This window comes from Idiotropiscis lumnitzeri, chromosome 10, assembly GCF_059441095.1.
Source record: "Idiotropiscis lumnitzeri isolate Australia: NSW breed Sydney's pygmy pipehorse chromosome 10, RoL_Ilum_1.0, whole genome shotgun sequence".
Taxonomy (NCBI): domain Eukaryota; kingdom Metazoa; phylum Chordata; class Actinopteri; order Syngnathiformes; family Syngnathidae; genus Idiotropiscis; species Idiotropiscis lumnitzeri.
This window is the reverse complement of record NC_142400.1, coordinates 15,664,373-15,679,183: the sequence shown is the minus strand read 5'-3', so window position 1 is coordinate 15,679,183 and position 14,811 is coordinate 15,664,373. Positions and strand designations below refer to the sequence as shown.

General features: G+C 38.1%; 2 protein-coding genes across 3 annotated transcripts in view; both read left to right on the top strand.

Moving 5' to 3' along the window:
• Positions 1-6,578, top strand: part of cep192 (centrosomal protein 192) — a 32,073-nt gene extending 25,495 nt beyond the window's left edge. For both annotated transcript variants that reach the window (XM_088307638.1, XM_088307637.1), the window contains exons 45-52: positions 1-141; positions 306-382; positions 862-957; positions 1,591-1,710; positions 3,079-3,191; positions 4,148-4,274; positions 4,463-4,521; positions 6,316-6,578. The exon at positions 1-141 is cut by the window's left edge and continues 88 nt beyond it. In XM_088307638.1, the coding sequence (XP_088163764.1) occupies positions 1-141; positions 306-382; positions 862-957; positions 1,591-1,710; positions 3,079-3,191; positions 4,148-4,274; positions 4,463-4,521; positions 6,316-6,448 (866 nt within the window). In that variant the 3' untranslated portion in view covers positions 6,449-6,578. The remainder of the gene's footprint in view (positions 142-305; positions 383-861; positions 958-1,590; positions 1,711-3,078; positions 3,192-4,147; positions 4,275-4,462; positions 4,522-6,315) is intronic.
• A 2,484-nt stretch (positions 6,579-9,062) lies between these two features.
• The window catches only part of LOC148329492 (low-density lipoprotein receptor class A domain-containing protein 4-like), a 146,369-nt gene continuing 140,620 nt past the window's right edge, over positions 9,063-14,811 (top strand). The window contains exon 1 of the mRNA XM_088307365.1: positions 9,063-9,168. The gene's annotated coding sequence lies outside the window, so the exon portion shown is untranslated. The remainder of the gene's footprint in view (positions 9,169-14,811) is intronic.

Here is a 14,811-nt window from a genome sequence, read left to right as displayed (position 1 = left end):
CTTCTACCCCTATGTTGCCACCGGTCAAGTTAACCTCAAAGTCCATGCTACCCATGACACCACTGCAGTTACCTCGAGCTCTGATTGAGATCAACAACAAAAACATCATCTTTCCCAACACTCCTTCGGGAGAAACATCAGGTTGGGATACCACCGTCCTGTCACAAAATTCATCCGGGCATTTATATGAAGAATTAAATCTGTCCGTTCCTGCAACCATATTCTGCAAGTCATTCTTTTATAATAGTGATTTTAAATTACAATATAGGCCACTGGCACATAATCCTTCTCTTCCTGCATTCTAGAAGCAGAGTTGGAGGTGGAGAATGGAGAAATGGAAGTGAGGTGGTACATATCATCATTTGCTCCTCCTTATGTTAAGGTGATGTATAGAGATTTTTTTTTTAAATACCTAAACCCCATCTTTCCCCCTCTTCAGTTTAATTGCTTTTTCTTGTATTCTTTACTGTTTTGTACAGCGGAACTTCGAAAGTCAAATGTCCAGAAATCGGACTAGTTTAGCTCAGAACAATATAAACAAAATATATTGATAAAATTCCAGTTAAAAAATGAACTTCAACGGTCAGTTGCTCACATAAATACCATGTAACTTAAAGCATAATGGCAAGCCTGAAAATTGCCCAATTATTTAACACTATACCTAGTGATACCAATGAAGCAAACAGCCAGCTGTCAGTATAATTCCTGCAATACCTATAAAATGCGAGTGGATGATCGTATCGCTTCCATGTTTTTCTGAAAATGCACTTTTGGATGGTTTTCAGTTGCCTAATTTTTGGTGCACCCTTGATCCATTTTTCTAGCAGTGACTCAGACTGTGATCCTTCTTTTTTTCCTCAGGGGGTTGATAACAGTTGTGATGTATATCGGGCCACCTATACAGCTTTCAGGTGTTCAAGAATCTCAGGCACTTTGGGAGCCCATGAGAAAATGCAGGTAATTACAATAACAGGACATGTCATTACATTGCGTGTGTATTATAACATCAAAACATTTTTTTCCATTTTTTTATATAGTTAACTAGTCTATAAAAATACAAAAGAGTTTCTATTGTTGGAATAGAGCATAAGGCATAATTTCTTTTTGGGAACACTTGAGTAAAACTTGTCAACAAGCTTGATATAATATTGTCTCGTTTACAGCAATTGCTAAAAAGCACATTTTATTTTGGGTGTAAAATGCATGCAAAAGAAGCAAGATTCTGCTTTTGAGCCACTACTCTACACATTTTATAAACAAATACTGTAATCCTTGATTTTAATATGAAAATGATAAAGCAAATATTAAATATTGTATTTGCTTGTTTAGTTGAGTTTTCTAATTGTGTATCCCAATTTTCTTTCGACATTTAGTTTAGCTAGGTTCATCATTCTCAAATATACCTTGAAAATTGATAGTCTCATAGCATAATCGGCCAAGTCATTTTCAATTATGTAGAACAATATCAATGGACAATACCAACTCAGTAAAAAAAAAAAAAAGTTCTTCTTGTTTTTTATAAACGTACAAGTATGGCTTTGTCAACAATGTTATTAGGCAATGATATGGATTTATTCTGTTCTCTTGCAGGTGCCGATTGCATTCCTGCCAAGGGACAGAGGCGACTATGCTCAGTTTTGGGATTTGGAGTGCCACACATTGACTGAGCCATCGCAGAAATCCAGAATCCGCTTTCAACTATGTGGCACGGTGATTGCTTATCGATTTGTAGCATTGTTTATACTATACTTTGGCTCTGGGGTTCTCAACTGGTCTTTACCCTGTGACCCACATATTTCATTCTAGTCTAAAGACAAAACCAATATCAATTTATCTCAGCTCAATAATTGGAAACTGTACAGTTGTTCTGATTATACATTATTTACAGTAGTTAAAAAATATTAGTTTGGCTATCGTTAAGAAGATACATTGACATTTTGAGTATTAAAATGTGTTAATTAGGAAAGTGGTGCTTCAACTGACAGAAGTTTAGCAGGCGCTGGAATTTGTTGAAACATGGTGCTATACCTTTTGTTATACGCTCATCAGTTTTATTTTTTTTTTTTATCCTGTTTAAAGGGATACGTCACATGAGTAGTAAAAAGTTAACACGCTGTCGATAATTAATTTGATAACTTATTCTTCATTCACATTTAATAACTTCAAAAACGGTTAGAAAAATAACATCACTGACCGTAACGGGTGTATGTTGGACTTGACTCCACAATAATTTATTTACCCACACACTCAAATGGAATGCATCTATATTAGCAATTAGCCAATACTATGTAACACGTTTACCGACTCACTTTAAATGCGAACGATACAGCGCGGGATGGGATGGTCTTTTAATGGACCAAAATAAAGATGGAGGACGAGGAAGTACATGGTGCTTGTTCGCTTGTGAGCCACAAACGCATGGGCAGTACCTGGAATTAATACAGAATGTCCGACTTCATTCTGCACATGAGGAACTTGGAGTGCTGCTTTGGTCCGGTGTCTCAGCTGCTTCATTATTAAACTTGGCTCCACTGACATTATGTACATACAGTACTCAGTCATAAGCCACCTCCTGTGCTAAGCCACAAATAGTGAAGAGAGAGGAACCACAAATCCTCCCTCTTGTAGTTAAGTTTGCTCGTTAAAAGTACTCAACATGGTGTTGGTTTTTAATGTCACCCATGTGTTGAAAATGTAGCCTTAAAAGTGAAATATATCTTTACAGAGGTGTATTCTTCATTCTCATGTTTTTCCAAGCTAAAATAATGACTACCAATCGAGCCACACACGCACAAATTAAAGAAGCCTCATTTCAAGGTCGTGGGAAATCCGGCTTTTTACCCCAGCTGCCTGGGGGCAATCCCCATCCAGGTTATGCAGAATCAGCCGTTAGAACAACTAATTAATGTGTAATGTATTTATGTAATAGTGTTTGGTGACATTGGCAAAAGGTGTGAAATAATTCGAGTTACATTTTGCTGGGGAATTAAACATGTGTGGCAGTATGCCTTTCGCTTTTGTGCTCGTCTGCAGTATACACCTTAAAAGCAACTGATTCTACGTTTCCGCTGTCTGTAGGGGATCAACTCTGGAACAATAGAAGGACCTCAGGAAGGAGATTGCTCGTTGGTAAAAACAGAGGCCACACTTAAGACGAGGAAGAAAGCTGAAATGGCCACGGCCAAAGCCAGGTATGAGATACTTGACTGTGATTATCCACTTCAGGTTAATGTGAAACGACCAACAGTATACCAAACATTTTCTAACTAAACTAAATTAATTGGTGCACCCTGTCGAGTCATGGCGAGAGAGCAAAGTACAGCAAAAAAAAAATATATGAGTGTCATTATGGTGCACAGCTGGTACTTCAAAAAGAATCAACCTCAGTTGTCTGGACTTGTTTCGGATTGAAGATGAGTGACGTTAAATAAAATGCTTTTTTTTTTTTTTTTTTAGTTATCATTTAGGGATGGGTGATAATTCAATATCAGTATGTATCGTGATCAATATCAATATAAAATGCCTTTTATACATTTTTCTGAAGAAAGAAATCAGGAAGCAAAACCCGGCATTGAGCTATGGAAGCCGAGACTAGTGTGGCATTAGATTTGTGCCACAAATGTACTGTATGAGGAGATTTTGAGCCACAAGTGTGACTCTGGAAACAAAGAAGCAACGGCTAAAACATGGACCATGGCAATAATGAGCCCACTACTAAGTATTTAATCATTTTATTGACCAGTTTATTTGACTTTTTCAGAGTTGAGTCGATATCTTATTGAAGGCTAAATCTATGTAGAAAAAAATTGCCTAATTAGCTCTTTTTTTTTTTCCTCTGGGTCCTTATTTCGGATTAAATATTTTTTTTTTTATTAAATCAACTATACAGCCATGTCATCCAGTGCCATTATCAATTCTAAAATGATAGTCCGTTCATTGTGAAGTTTCATTTTGATCTGAAATATGTTTACATATTGTTTGAGTAACGTAGTGAAAGCTTTCCCTAACATGAATAACTGTAACTTAAAATAATCGTGAACTGCTTTTTTGAAGTTGATATAAGAATGTATGCTCCTTGTATCTAATCTATGATTATTAAGTTATTTGTAAGATTCTTCCAATGGAATAGTGTCTATTTAACTCTCAGCCAGGATGAAGCAGTGTGGAGGGGTGTTTATACACCTCAGGATCATTACACGTTGCCTGATACACGTATCGGCGAGTTCAGCACTCTGAAGGTCAACATCCGCAACAATTCACCCAACACCCACGAGGTGAGCACTGCCCTAAACTAATGTCTACTTCCGTGTAGAGTTTTAAGACAGTTTATCCTTGTACAAATGTTGGAATTTCATGCTCACAAAAATAACATGACTAACTTGTTTTTGCACATTGTTTTAATAAATACAGTAAATTGCATGGATTTGACATTTGATGTGTGACTTTTCAAATTGACTTGCAGTTGAGGTTTGCAAACCCTAGGGAGCCCTTCTACATCAAGCATTCCAAATATTCCTTGAGGTGAGTCAAATGGTCATAATCACTGACTAATAAGCATTTTGATTCCAAGACAAAAGAAGGTTAGGGCATGTTACTTAAATGTAATTACCGTATTTTCACGACCATAGGCCGCACCATATTAAAAGGTGCCGTCCCTCTATGGGTGCTATTTCTGTATTTAACACAAACATAAGGCTCACTGTATTATTTCGCAGAAGCATGGTAAACCATACACTAGCTTAAAACATACGATAGCATGCATGCACACTAAAGCACACGCATGCATGTATGCTAGCGAATGTATTTAAAAAGGCTGCAGGATCAAAATTGAGTTTGGTTGTTCTTTATTGACGTATTTAACATGCCAGGTTACCTCTCGTCATTGTCAAAGTCGGTCTCGTTGCGGTGCGGCTCCTCAGAAATTATGCTGGCTTTTGCGAAAGATGGAACAAGTCGTAAAGCTGTGTTCGCCATCTGTCATCCATCACTTGCACGTTGCCAGCAACTTCACTTTGAACGCTCTGTTTCCAACGGTTGGCGTTCCTTCGTCAAGCGTCCCGAAATAATGACATGCTCCGAGTTCATTTGCTGCACTGTAGAGTATCCCAGTACCTCTGGGTGCGTGCCTTTAGTGTCCTCTTTCATGCACACCCTTTAACGACAGCATGCTGTCCTCTGTCACATTTGCCTTTCCTCTATATAAGCAGCGTGCCGCAGGAAATGCTCCCAGGCAGTCCAGCGCTCATTGAAGTCACACATTTACAAATTTTACACACAGAAGGCTTGTCGTATTACAAGGTCCATTTTGGAGAAAATTTAAGACTTTTAATTGTGCTTTATGTTCGTGAAACTTCAGTAGTAGTAATTACAAATGACTTCTTCCAAATAGTAATTGGTACTATCTCAGTTACTGTCTTGTAAAGGTAATTAGTTAACAAGCAAAGCAATTATAGTTTTCTATCATATTCTAGCGATAGTGTAACAGTAGTTTATAATAGCTGAATGAATAATAAAAACACAAAGTATTGTCTATATTTGAAAACATTTTGGTATTTATTCAAACTCAAAGGATTGCAACTTGCCACGTGTGGAGTTTGCCGTGTCTGCATGGGTTGTCGAACTTTCTCCCTTAGTTCAAAAATGTGCATACTCGGATAATTGAAGACTCTAAATACTTATTTGTTTTAAAGTAAGTGTGAATGGTTATTGTATATTTGCCCTGCTCAGTGAAGTGTACGCCATGTAGAAAGTGGATGGATGGATCATGCAAATGTAACATTTTAACAAAACAGAATGGAGTGTTTGATTTTAAATAGTATATCAATAGTAAAGTAATCATTTCAATTTCAGACACACCTTCCCTGATGCTATAATTATGATGGCTGCAAGCACATCTGTTAAATAAAAAGTTTCATCCATTCAAATTAATCTATTAGGTAGTGGCAAAAGGAATTAGAAATAAAAAGAGAGCACACAAGTTTTTGGACTTTGTGTATATTTTCTTTCTTAAATGAACAGCATTAGTTCAATATTTATCTGTATTGTTATTTCGACCGTTCAAATCTTGAGTGATATTCAGTTTTAAATATAAAAGAGACATGTCTGTGTAGCCGTTGAGGCCCAAACAGTACTATTAAGCCATGAACTTTCTTGTAAGCAGTTTGAATTCTCTAAATTTGTCAACATCTTCTCCACTCCAGTCTCATATTCATCTATGGGAAAGGTTGCCTGGTTAGCGGAGTGGAGTTTTTTTTTTTTTCTTTTTTAATGTTTTTTTTTTTACTTCAACCGCATTCCTGTGTTTCCACCCATTAGATCCCAGCACTATCTGAAACTGCCTGTCCAGTTCAAGCCGAGCACCGTAGGCAGACACGCTGGCGTGCTGCTCATCCATTCAGAAACGAGCGGAAGTCTCAATGTGCACCTGACTGGTGAGGCACTGCCTTGAATTTACCAGCTACTGCCTTCCTTCTCCACCTCTTGCAAAGGGACAGGCTGGCTTTTCTTACAACAATCCTGTCTGCCAGCACCTTCCTGAAAGCAAAAGAGAAGACTGCTGAGGGACATTTACAGTGCGCGCTCTGTGTGATCATAACCTTAAGTACGCATTTACAACCAAACTATGCCAAGATTTGAGAGAGAAGAAGAGACGCTGAATATTGTTAACTCTGGATCCTGTCTTGCTCCGTCCACCCTGACTGTCCAGCTGTCAAAACCTGGATCTAAAAATGTGCCTTTTTCTTTTTTTTTGTTTTTTTTGTTTTTAGTGAGTGTGCAACATTTGTGTTTGAGTCTATTGATTTGTCTTTTGTCAGTTGGAACAAATCAAGTGTTATTTTACTTTCATCTGATATGCCATACCGCTCTCATGTGTATTTTTGTTGCACAGAGGCAGCACTAGTTCAAAGACATTGAAGATATGTCTCACATGGAGATGGTCTCGTGGGAATTTTGTACCTTTTGTTCCCAGTATGGCATCATGCCTGCAGGGATGTTCACTTTTGGAGAAGCCACACAGCGTTGCACTGCCTTGTAACCCTGCAGACGTTAATCAGCATGAACCAGCCAACTCGTGTTGGTGAAAAGGTCACAGCACATTTAGAATTGTTTTTTTTTTCGTTTGTTTTCCTGAAGGCACATTTCATTTGAAAATCTGCAACTGTTCAAAGAGTTTTCTGCTTCTTTACTTTCTTTGCAAATGGACTGGAAGGGTTCACAACGTGGCAAACATCCAGAATCTGTATGCACGTGGCTTTTGATACTTAATGTTGTTTCCGAAGAAACCTTTACGAGACTCTTCCAAAAGGTCCGCATGTATTTAATTCATCCATAATGATGGTTCAAGGTCAGCTCACTGTGACATTAGTTTGGGTAATGATTGTTATTAAGTACTAAAGGGTTTCCTCTTTTGGGGTTTGACAGGGCAGCTGTTTTGGCCTACTTGGATGGTTACCATGGCAAAGCTGTGTTCATTACTCTTCTACACACATTAAGCACTCCACTTAAATGAATGTTTGGAGTAACTAGACACAGTATTGTGGGGTTTTGTAGCTTCAAATACACAGGTGCTATATGTAAATATTAAAATGTTGTGCAAAATGTTTTAGATGCCACCTTTTGACGCTAGTGCATAATTTACTTTCCTGCATTGTGAATTTTAATTAGAAGGCTGTGCCGTATGTGGTAATGACTACCCAACATCTGTTGGTTTACAGTTTGCACATCTTTAGTAGCAATGTGTAATATATTGTGTATTATTAGCATATTTAAATAAACTTTTTTATTTAAATAAACTCCATTGTATTTTCACATGAATTTGAAGTTAACAATATATCATAAATAGTTGTTAAAATGTCTACCTCGTAGTCTTGAGACATGATTGATTGATTGATTCTGAGGTTTGGCTCTCTCATCCGGCCTTAATGCAATAACTTAATTGAACATAAAACTATACAGAATTCTTTGTATTAAACATATTTTACAGGGTTCTACATTATTATTGCTCATCTGTTTTCTGAAGCTGAGGCATGAGCAACTGTGATGTAATTTTCGACCGGTGACAAAATTCTAATATGGCTAAAAACTCAAATTTTACAAACGCAATATGAATCAGAATGCCATGTTTCGACTAGTAGGCCTGCATAGAACATATTCTTGTCAAGAACATTTTGGGGTTGACTTCACTTTTAACTATTCACGTCTTCTGTGAGCAGGGCAGAGAACTGGGCATAGACTCCACAATCAGGGAGGGTCATAATTTATTTTTTTTTTTTTCAGGACCGTGAACTAATTTTTTATTTTTCTGTTAGAAAAATGGACAACTGTGGGTTGTGACGTATCAGCTAGTCTGGCCATGTTTGCAGTTACCTGACTTGGGACAGGTTCCAGGAGAAGGACTTAAGTTGAATAAACTAAGTGCCTTTTCTTTTTGTTTTTTTAAGCATCAATACAACCAGTGCGTGTAATACAAATGGGGGAGAGTCTATTGAGGAGTATGCGGCGTGACATGTCAAAGGCCGCACTTGTGTCAATGTTTATGGGAAATGAACTGAAGTCAGCTGGAAGGACAATTACAGTACAAGGCTGCTAAAGATCACATGAGCAGCCTTGTACTGTAATCTGTACTTTACTTTGTTCTTTTTAAATCATATATATTTATGCCAACTTTTACCATCCTAAAAAAAACATACTTTTATTCTGATACTTTCTGCCAAACCATCTGCATCATTTGTTACTGAAAAATAAAATTATAATGCCGGACTCATACTTGAAGAGGTGTATAATCATAACTTCTACCCAAGTTATTTTCCATTATGATATTAGTTGTGTTTCTATAGTTGCTACGTGACACAAGACTGATCATTAGCGGTTTTAGTTAGAGCAGTTTCAGTACTGTGCGGGGATGAAAACTAAACTCGAAATTCTTGAAGGACAGCGTCGTACAGTCGTATACTGTCGACTTCGCTGTGTGCAATACCGCAAACTGCCCGCAGGTGTCGTCCAATGTCCACTCGACAAGGTTGGCTGCCAGCGTTGTGCGATGTCCAGTGAGGCAGCTGTGCTGGTATTTTGCTTCCCTGACTAGGAGCTACTGTAGTGTAGCTGAACTTGACATCCAGCATCTCAAGGAGGCACGGTCACTTGAAACCGTGACGACTTGAATTCCAGGTAAGGAAACTTTCTGCTGTAATTTATTTGAGTGCATTCCTCTGCAAAATGTCGGAGCTGTGCTGTGGTTATGTTGCAAACTGATGTGGTGAATCGCTAGTCTGCTGCGCGGTTTCGGGTCTGACTTTGGGCCAATGGAAGTTGCTGTGCAGAGTTTTTCCAAGCAGGCAGCGCCAGACGTCGGGGATGAGCTAGCAGGACCACGTTAGCTGGAAGCATGCTAGTGCTGGCTTGCATTAAAACGCAGCGGGGCCATCGCACCAGTAGGCGTCCTCGTCCTCCTCCTGCCCCCGAGGGGAGCGAGCTGTCGCGCTGTCTGAGACCTCCGAGCCTTGAATGCCCTCGGGGGAGAGCAAAACAGGTGTTGCTCACATGCATTCATTGTCTTGCTAACTGGGAAGCTATATCTGACGTTTTAGTTTTAATTCTGAGCTTTGGAACATATTAAGCCAGGGACTGACCAACTTTTTTTTTCATGTATATGAGATGCTGTGATACTACATTAGATGGTCCAAATCTAAATCCTTACTGCAGTTACAGTTGATCTGAAAACAAACGAGAATGAATGCGTCTTTAAGTAAATAACATTTTGAGTTTTACAGTCGTCAATGTCAATCACAGTCTCTACTTTCACACCATTGCAAGCGAACATCAATGCCGAGAAGTCATTGTTTATCATACCATCCGCAGTCATGAAATAAAATGCACACAATACCAATCAAAACATAATGTCTACGTCACAGGCAAGTGCTGCACAAGCAAACGCACATCATCAAGAGGACCTTGGACAAATAATCACATATTCAATTGGAATCGCTGTATTGATGGGAAAACGATAATTAGATTTTTTTTTTAAATTGTTCATCCCTAATTCTCACCAATGTCAAAGGATCTAAACAACTCTAATTGCAATTGGATTAGATTCAAATGTTAAAACACTTTTAAATAAACCGCAAGTCTATAAAATTACGAGTCAATATAAATTTGCACCTTTCATTTTTTTTTTAAATTTAAAATATGCGTTTAAAAATTACAATAGATAAATACATGACATAAAAAAGCTTTTACTGGCAAAGCAGTTAGTTGTACCTCGACTCACAGCTTGTGACTCAATTTACTTTCATGTTAAATCAATTTCCTTCATCAAAATGAATTCAAATGCCTTAAATCTATTCTAGCCCTCACGGAAAACTGCACCAACATAACATAATTAAATAGAATGGCGGTAAATAAACTGGTTTTATAACATATTCAGGTCCCATATCACACATACAGACACACTGCTGTACATTTTTGTGCCTTTAAGGGGTGTGGCCTGGTGATTGCGAGTGGCCAAGGGATGTCAAGAGCTGCGGTTAGCCCTGTTCACTGTCTACCACATTGTTAGTTTAGTGTTGGCGTCTGCTCCACACTCCTTGTCAAGTGTTTTAATTTTGTGCTCGAGTGTTTGACGTTTGTCCCATTCCATAAATGACTGAAAGTGCACCGTTGACTTTTTTTTATTTTACTTCACTCAAGCAGTGGTGTACCTGAAGTTCACTAGTAATTGAAATTGAATGGTTGTTTTTTAAAATGAGTTAGATTGATGAGTTCGATTCACACGGCTCACAGTGCAAAAACCTGCTTTTAATTCTTATTTGTTGTACATACAGTATATGTGTATATGTGCGTGTGCGTTCACCCTTTACCAATTAGCAGCTTCTCACCTCCTGAGGCAAGTGTGAGATTCGACAGGGCTTGTCGACCTTAACCTGAACTCGCTCACACCCATTCGAACACACCACTCAAGAGCACTGTTCTTCCACTCAGACACATATAGAACCTGATCTGCAGCCAGTTGTGGATAATGCCGCCTTGTCTGTCTCAGAGCCCATGTGACACACAAATGGGACTGTATTGTGTTGCTGCAGAGAAGGCGCGAGACGGGCAAAGACGAGTGCCAGCCTGCACCAAGTATATGTGTGTGGCTTTGTCTGGCTTGTGGACAGATACGCTTTTCAAACACCTTTCGCAGTTATCAGTGTGTATTTATTTTGAGGTGAAAATGACTACAATAACATTTTTAAAATAGTATGAATTATGTTATTGTACATGAGAAGTGAAAAAATAAATTCATTTTATCCAATTAAGTTGTGATTCAGTCGCCACATAGATCCCCGAGGTTCATTTTCAGTCATTGATGATGTAATTGCGGTATAAAAGTAGGGCTGTCTCTATCAAATATTTTTAGAATTGATTATTCCATTGAATAATCTAATATTTGAGTTGATTTCACTGATTTTGTTTATTAAACAATTACTGACATTTATTTGGTAAACAACAGTTAAGCAACGAGCAAAAGCTGTACTCACCAACCTTTTTGAAAATGTTTCAGTTCATTCTTTGTTTTCCAAAATAAAAGCCAATGTTTTCAAATGTGTTATTATGATTAAACAATATTCAGTCTGTTTTCATGAATGACTGCAGAAGTCAGAGAATACTTACCGTTGAGAGGCTGAAATAGTTAGGCTTAAATTAGTTGTCAATTAATTTGATTAGTTTTTAATTAAAAATTCATTTTGACACCTTTATTGAAAATGTGGTCTTAATATCTACTAGAGCTTGGACTCACACCTAATTCCTCATTCGCCGGCCTGAGAGACAACTTAGTTATGTATATTGTATGTTAGCCCGCTAGCTTCCTAGCTAGTAAGCCCGTGGACCGGTGGCAGGCGTTTAATGTTCTCCATTAAACAAGTGTTTGAACGTTATTTGTTAATTGAGAACACAGCCACGTTATAGCCCCAGTTATAGTATAGGAAGGTGCAGACTTATGTAACCTCAAGATCTCAGTTATTTAAAAAAAAAAAAATTGATTCAGTTGTACAGGTTGTAGAACACAGTGATGGTGGAAAAAGTTCTGAAATGATTTGTCTCGGTAGTATGTTTTATTATCACAAAAACGTAGCATTGTGTAGCCTTTTTATTGAGATTGGAGAAAGCATCTTGGTGCCATGGTTCCTTTTGAAGACACAAGCTAAAGCCCTGTGTGCCTCTGGGCGGCGAGGATAGCAGATGTTGATTTTTGGTCAAGATTCATTCAAGGCCACAAAAATCATCGCCAGATTTCTGCCAACAGTTATGTTTTTTTCATGTCGCTTGGAATTTTTGGATGTGTGTAAAATTTCTAGACGACAAGTCTATTTGGTAGATTTGAGAAAAGCATCTTGGTTCCTTTTGAGCAGAAATTTCTTGCCACGCAGAAATTTTGTTTGAGACCATTAAAACTGTTGGTGAACGTCTTCTTTGCCACCGTTTTCAACCTTGAACGAACACTGCCGAATAATCAACAGCCACAACCCTTGCAAAAACTCTTAAACCTTCAGAAAACTAAAACATGACGACATGAAGGAAAAAGGAATTTGGCTTTGAAATCAAGATAAAGTTTTGCTTATAAGCTTATCGACAACAGAATCTGTGAAATTCTGGACATTTGGGGAAATTTTGACTGATGACTAAACTGAGATTTTTTTTTAAGTGCGATAGTTTGTTTAATGATCTTGCTATTCTGAAGTGTGTTAGTTTAATACGAATCAAATTTAAAATAAAATGTATTTTGTCTGATCACCCATTTTTTTTCTTTTAGTATGGTATGTGGAAACCATTTATTAGAGGATGTACCCTGTGATTGACTGGTGAGTTGATCAGTCCAAGGTGCCGTCAGATGGAATAGATTCCGGCTCTCATGTGAACCCGTTTTTGAAAATTAACGGCCAGACAGCTTTGTAATACTACCAAATAAGTCCCAGGGGCCCAGGTGTTTCATTTTCCAATTCGGTTTCATCATCTTACATAAAAGATGCCCTTGACAATGACTCCATTTTGATGAGAGATTTGCCCCAGGTGCTGTTCCTGTGGGGGGGCAGAATGACTTGTAGCCTAACTAAATCTTTGAACAACGGATGTTAGAACACAAACGTAACACGCGGCAATATGTAAACACAGACAATAAAATAATACTGAGGGGCCCTGCAAACTCGTTCTGCACCTGGGGATTCACCTATTTGCAGATTTAAAAAAATACACATTTTTCAATGCTGTTATTTCTTTTTGTTTTCCTGTTTTTTTTGTTTTTTTTTTGAAGGGAGCCAACCTCCGTTTCTCCTAGAAAATGCACATTGGTTCCGCAGTAATTTTAGAAAATATTTTGGGTTTAAATAAATATTCCTCAATGTATTGCAATAGCTGTCAGTCATATGCAAATTTTTGCTTTTCACCCGTTCCCTATCCTCTGCAAATAGTGGAGGTCTACTGTACTCTCTCATGCATATATTATTTATCCTCTTTTTTCCCCAGCCTAATCATTACGTTATCACTTCCACTAGCCACCAGGATTTTTGGTAGTTATTCCCTGTCTTCATCCGGAATCATGGCTATAGATCCCGTTTACTGAAGCAGTGGAAAAAAACATAGTTCTGATTTTTTTTTCTTTATAAGTCTTGCTGATTTATTGTGTGTTGATGTAGTTAATACTTCTCAACTCATCTGTGATAATTCAATGAAACAATGGAGACTGCCTCTATAAACTACAAGATTTAATGCACACTACTGACACACAGGGCATGCTTTATGGGACTCTTACTAGTGTGTGCGCGCGTGTGTGTGTGTATACCGAATCAGTTGCAGAAAGCAGTCGTGCTTTCTGGCTTTGCCTTGTGCATTATTGATGTAGCCAGTGACTCTGTGCTGTGCAGACCATACTTTAATATAGCAAAAATAAGAAGGTACTGTGAACTCCTGCTGAACTTGCAGGGAATTTAACCAGACAGGAAATAAGGGTCTCTCTCTCTGTGGCCTTACATGGCAGTTTCTTCAACCTGTAGCTGAGAGGTGGCCCAATTTTGGTGACATGACACTGCATTTTAACGAGACCGGTTCCCAGGGCGGGAGTCAGATGATTAAAATTGGCTTATGAGCTGGAAATGGTTTAATACAGTCTGCCTTAGCCAGATTGGTCACACAAGACACACACTTGACCTGCCACTGACACAAGCAGGTTGGGAACTTGGGTGTGAATGTTACACCATCCAGTGAGCCATTTTCTCTACTTCTTATCCTGTTTTAGGGAGTCTTGCCACTCCATCAGACACATACTGTAGACTAGTGATGAACAACGCATGCTTCCTGCACTGAAGTCAGGACACCTAATGAACCACAAGCAGATCAGAGACTCTGTACTATATTATAATATAATTGAATATATTCTACTTACACAAATGAATTTGACCAAGCAGATACTTGATGGCTAATGACTTACATTTTTATTGAGAATCAATTTCTTAAACGGTCAATAACAATGCAGGGGTTTTCCTGGCCCAAATGGAAGCAGCGGTGCGAAAATTGTGATTATTGTCACACGTGGATATGCCGTGACTCACTCTGGCTAAAACAAAACCTGTTTTTGTGAAGCATTTAAATTGATTTTTTTATTTTTTATTGTTGTTTAATGTTTTCTTTTTCTCGAATCAGATTTTGCTGAATTAATAGAGCTTGTTCGCTAATCAATTGAAATATACATAATAACAAAAGTGCAGCTAGCGCTAAATATGCGGCCGTTAAATGGCATTTGAACACATTTTGTTTCACAGCCATAGGTAGAAAATT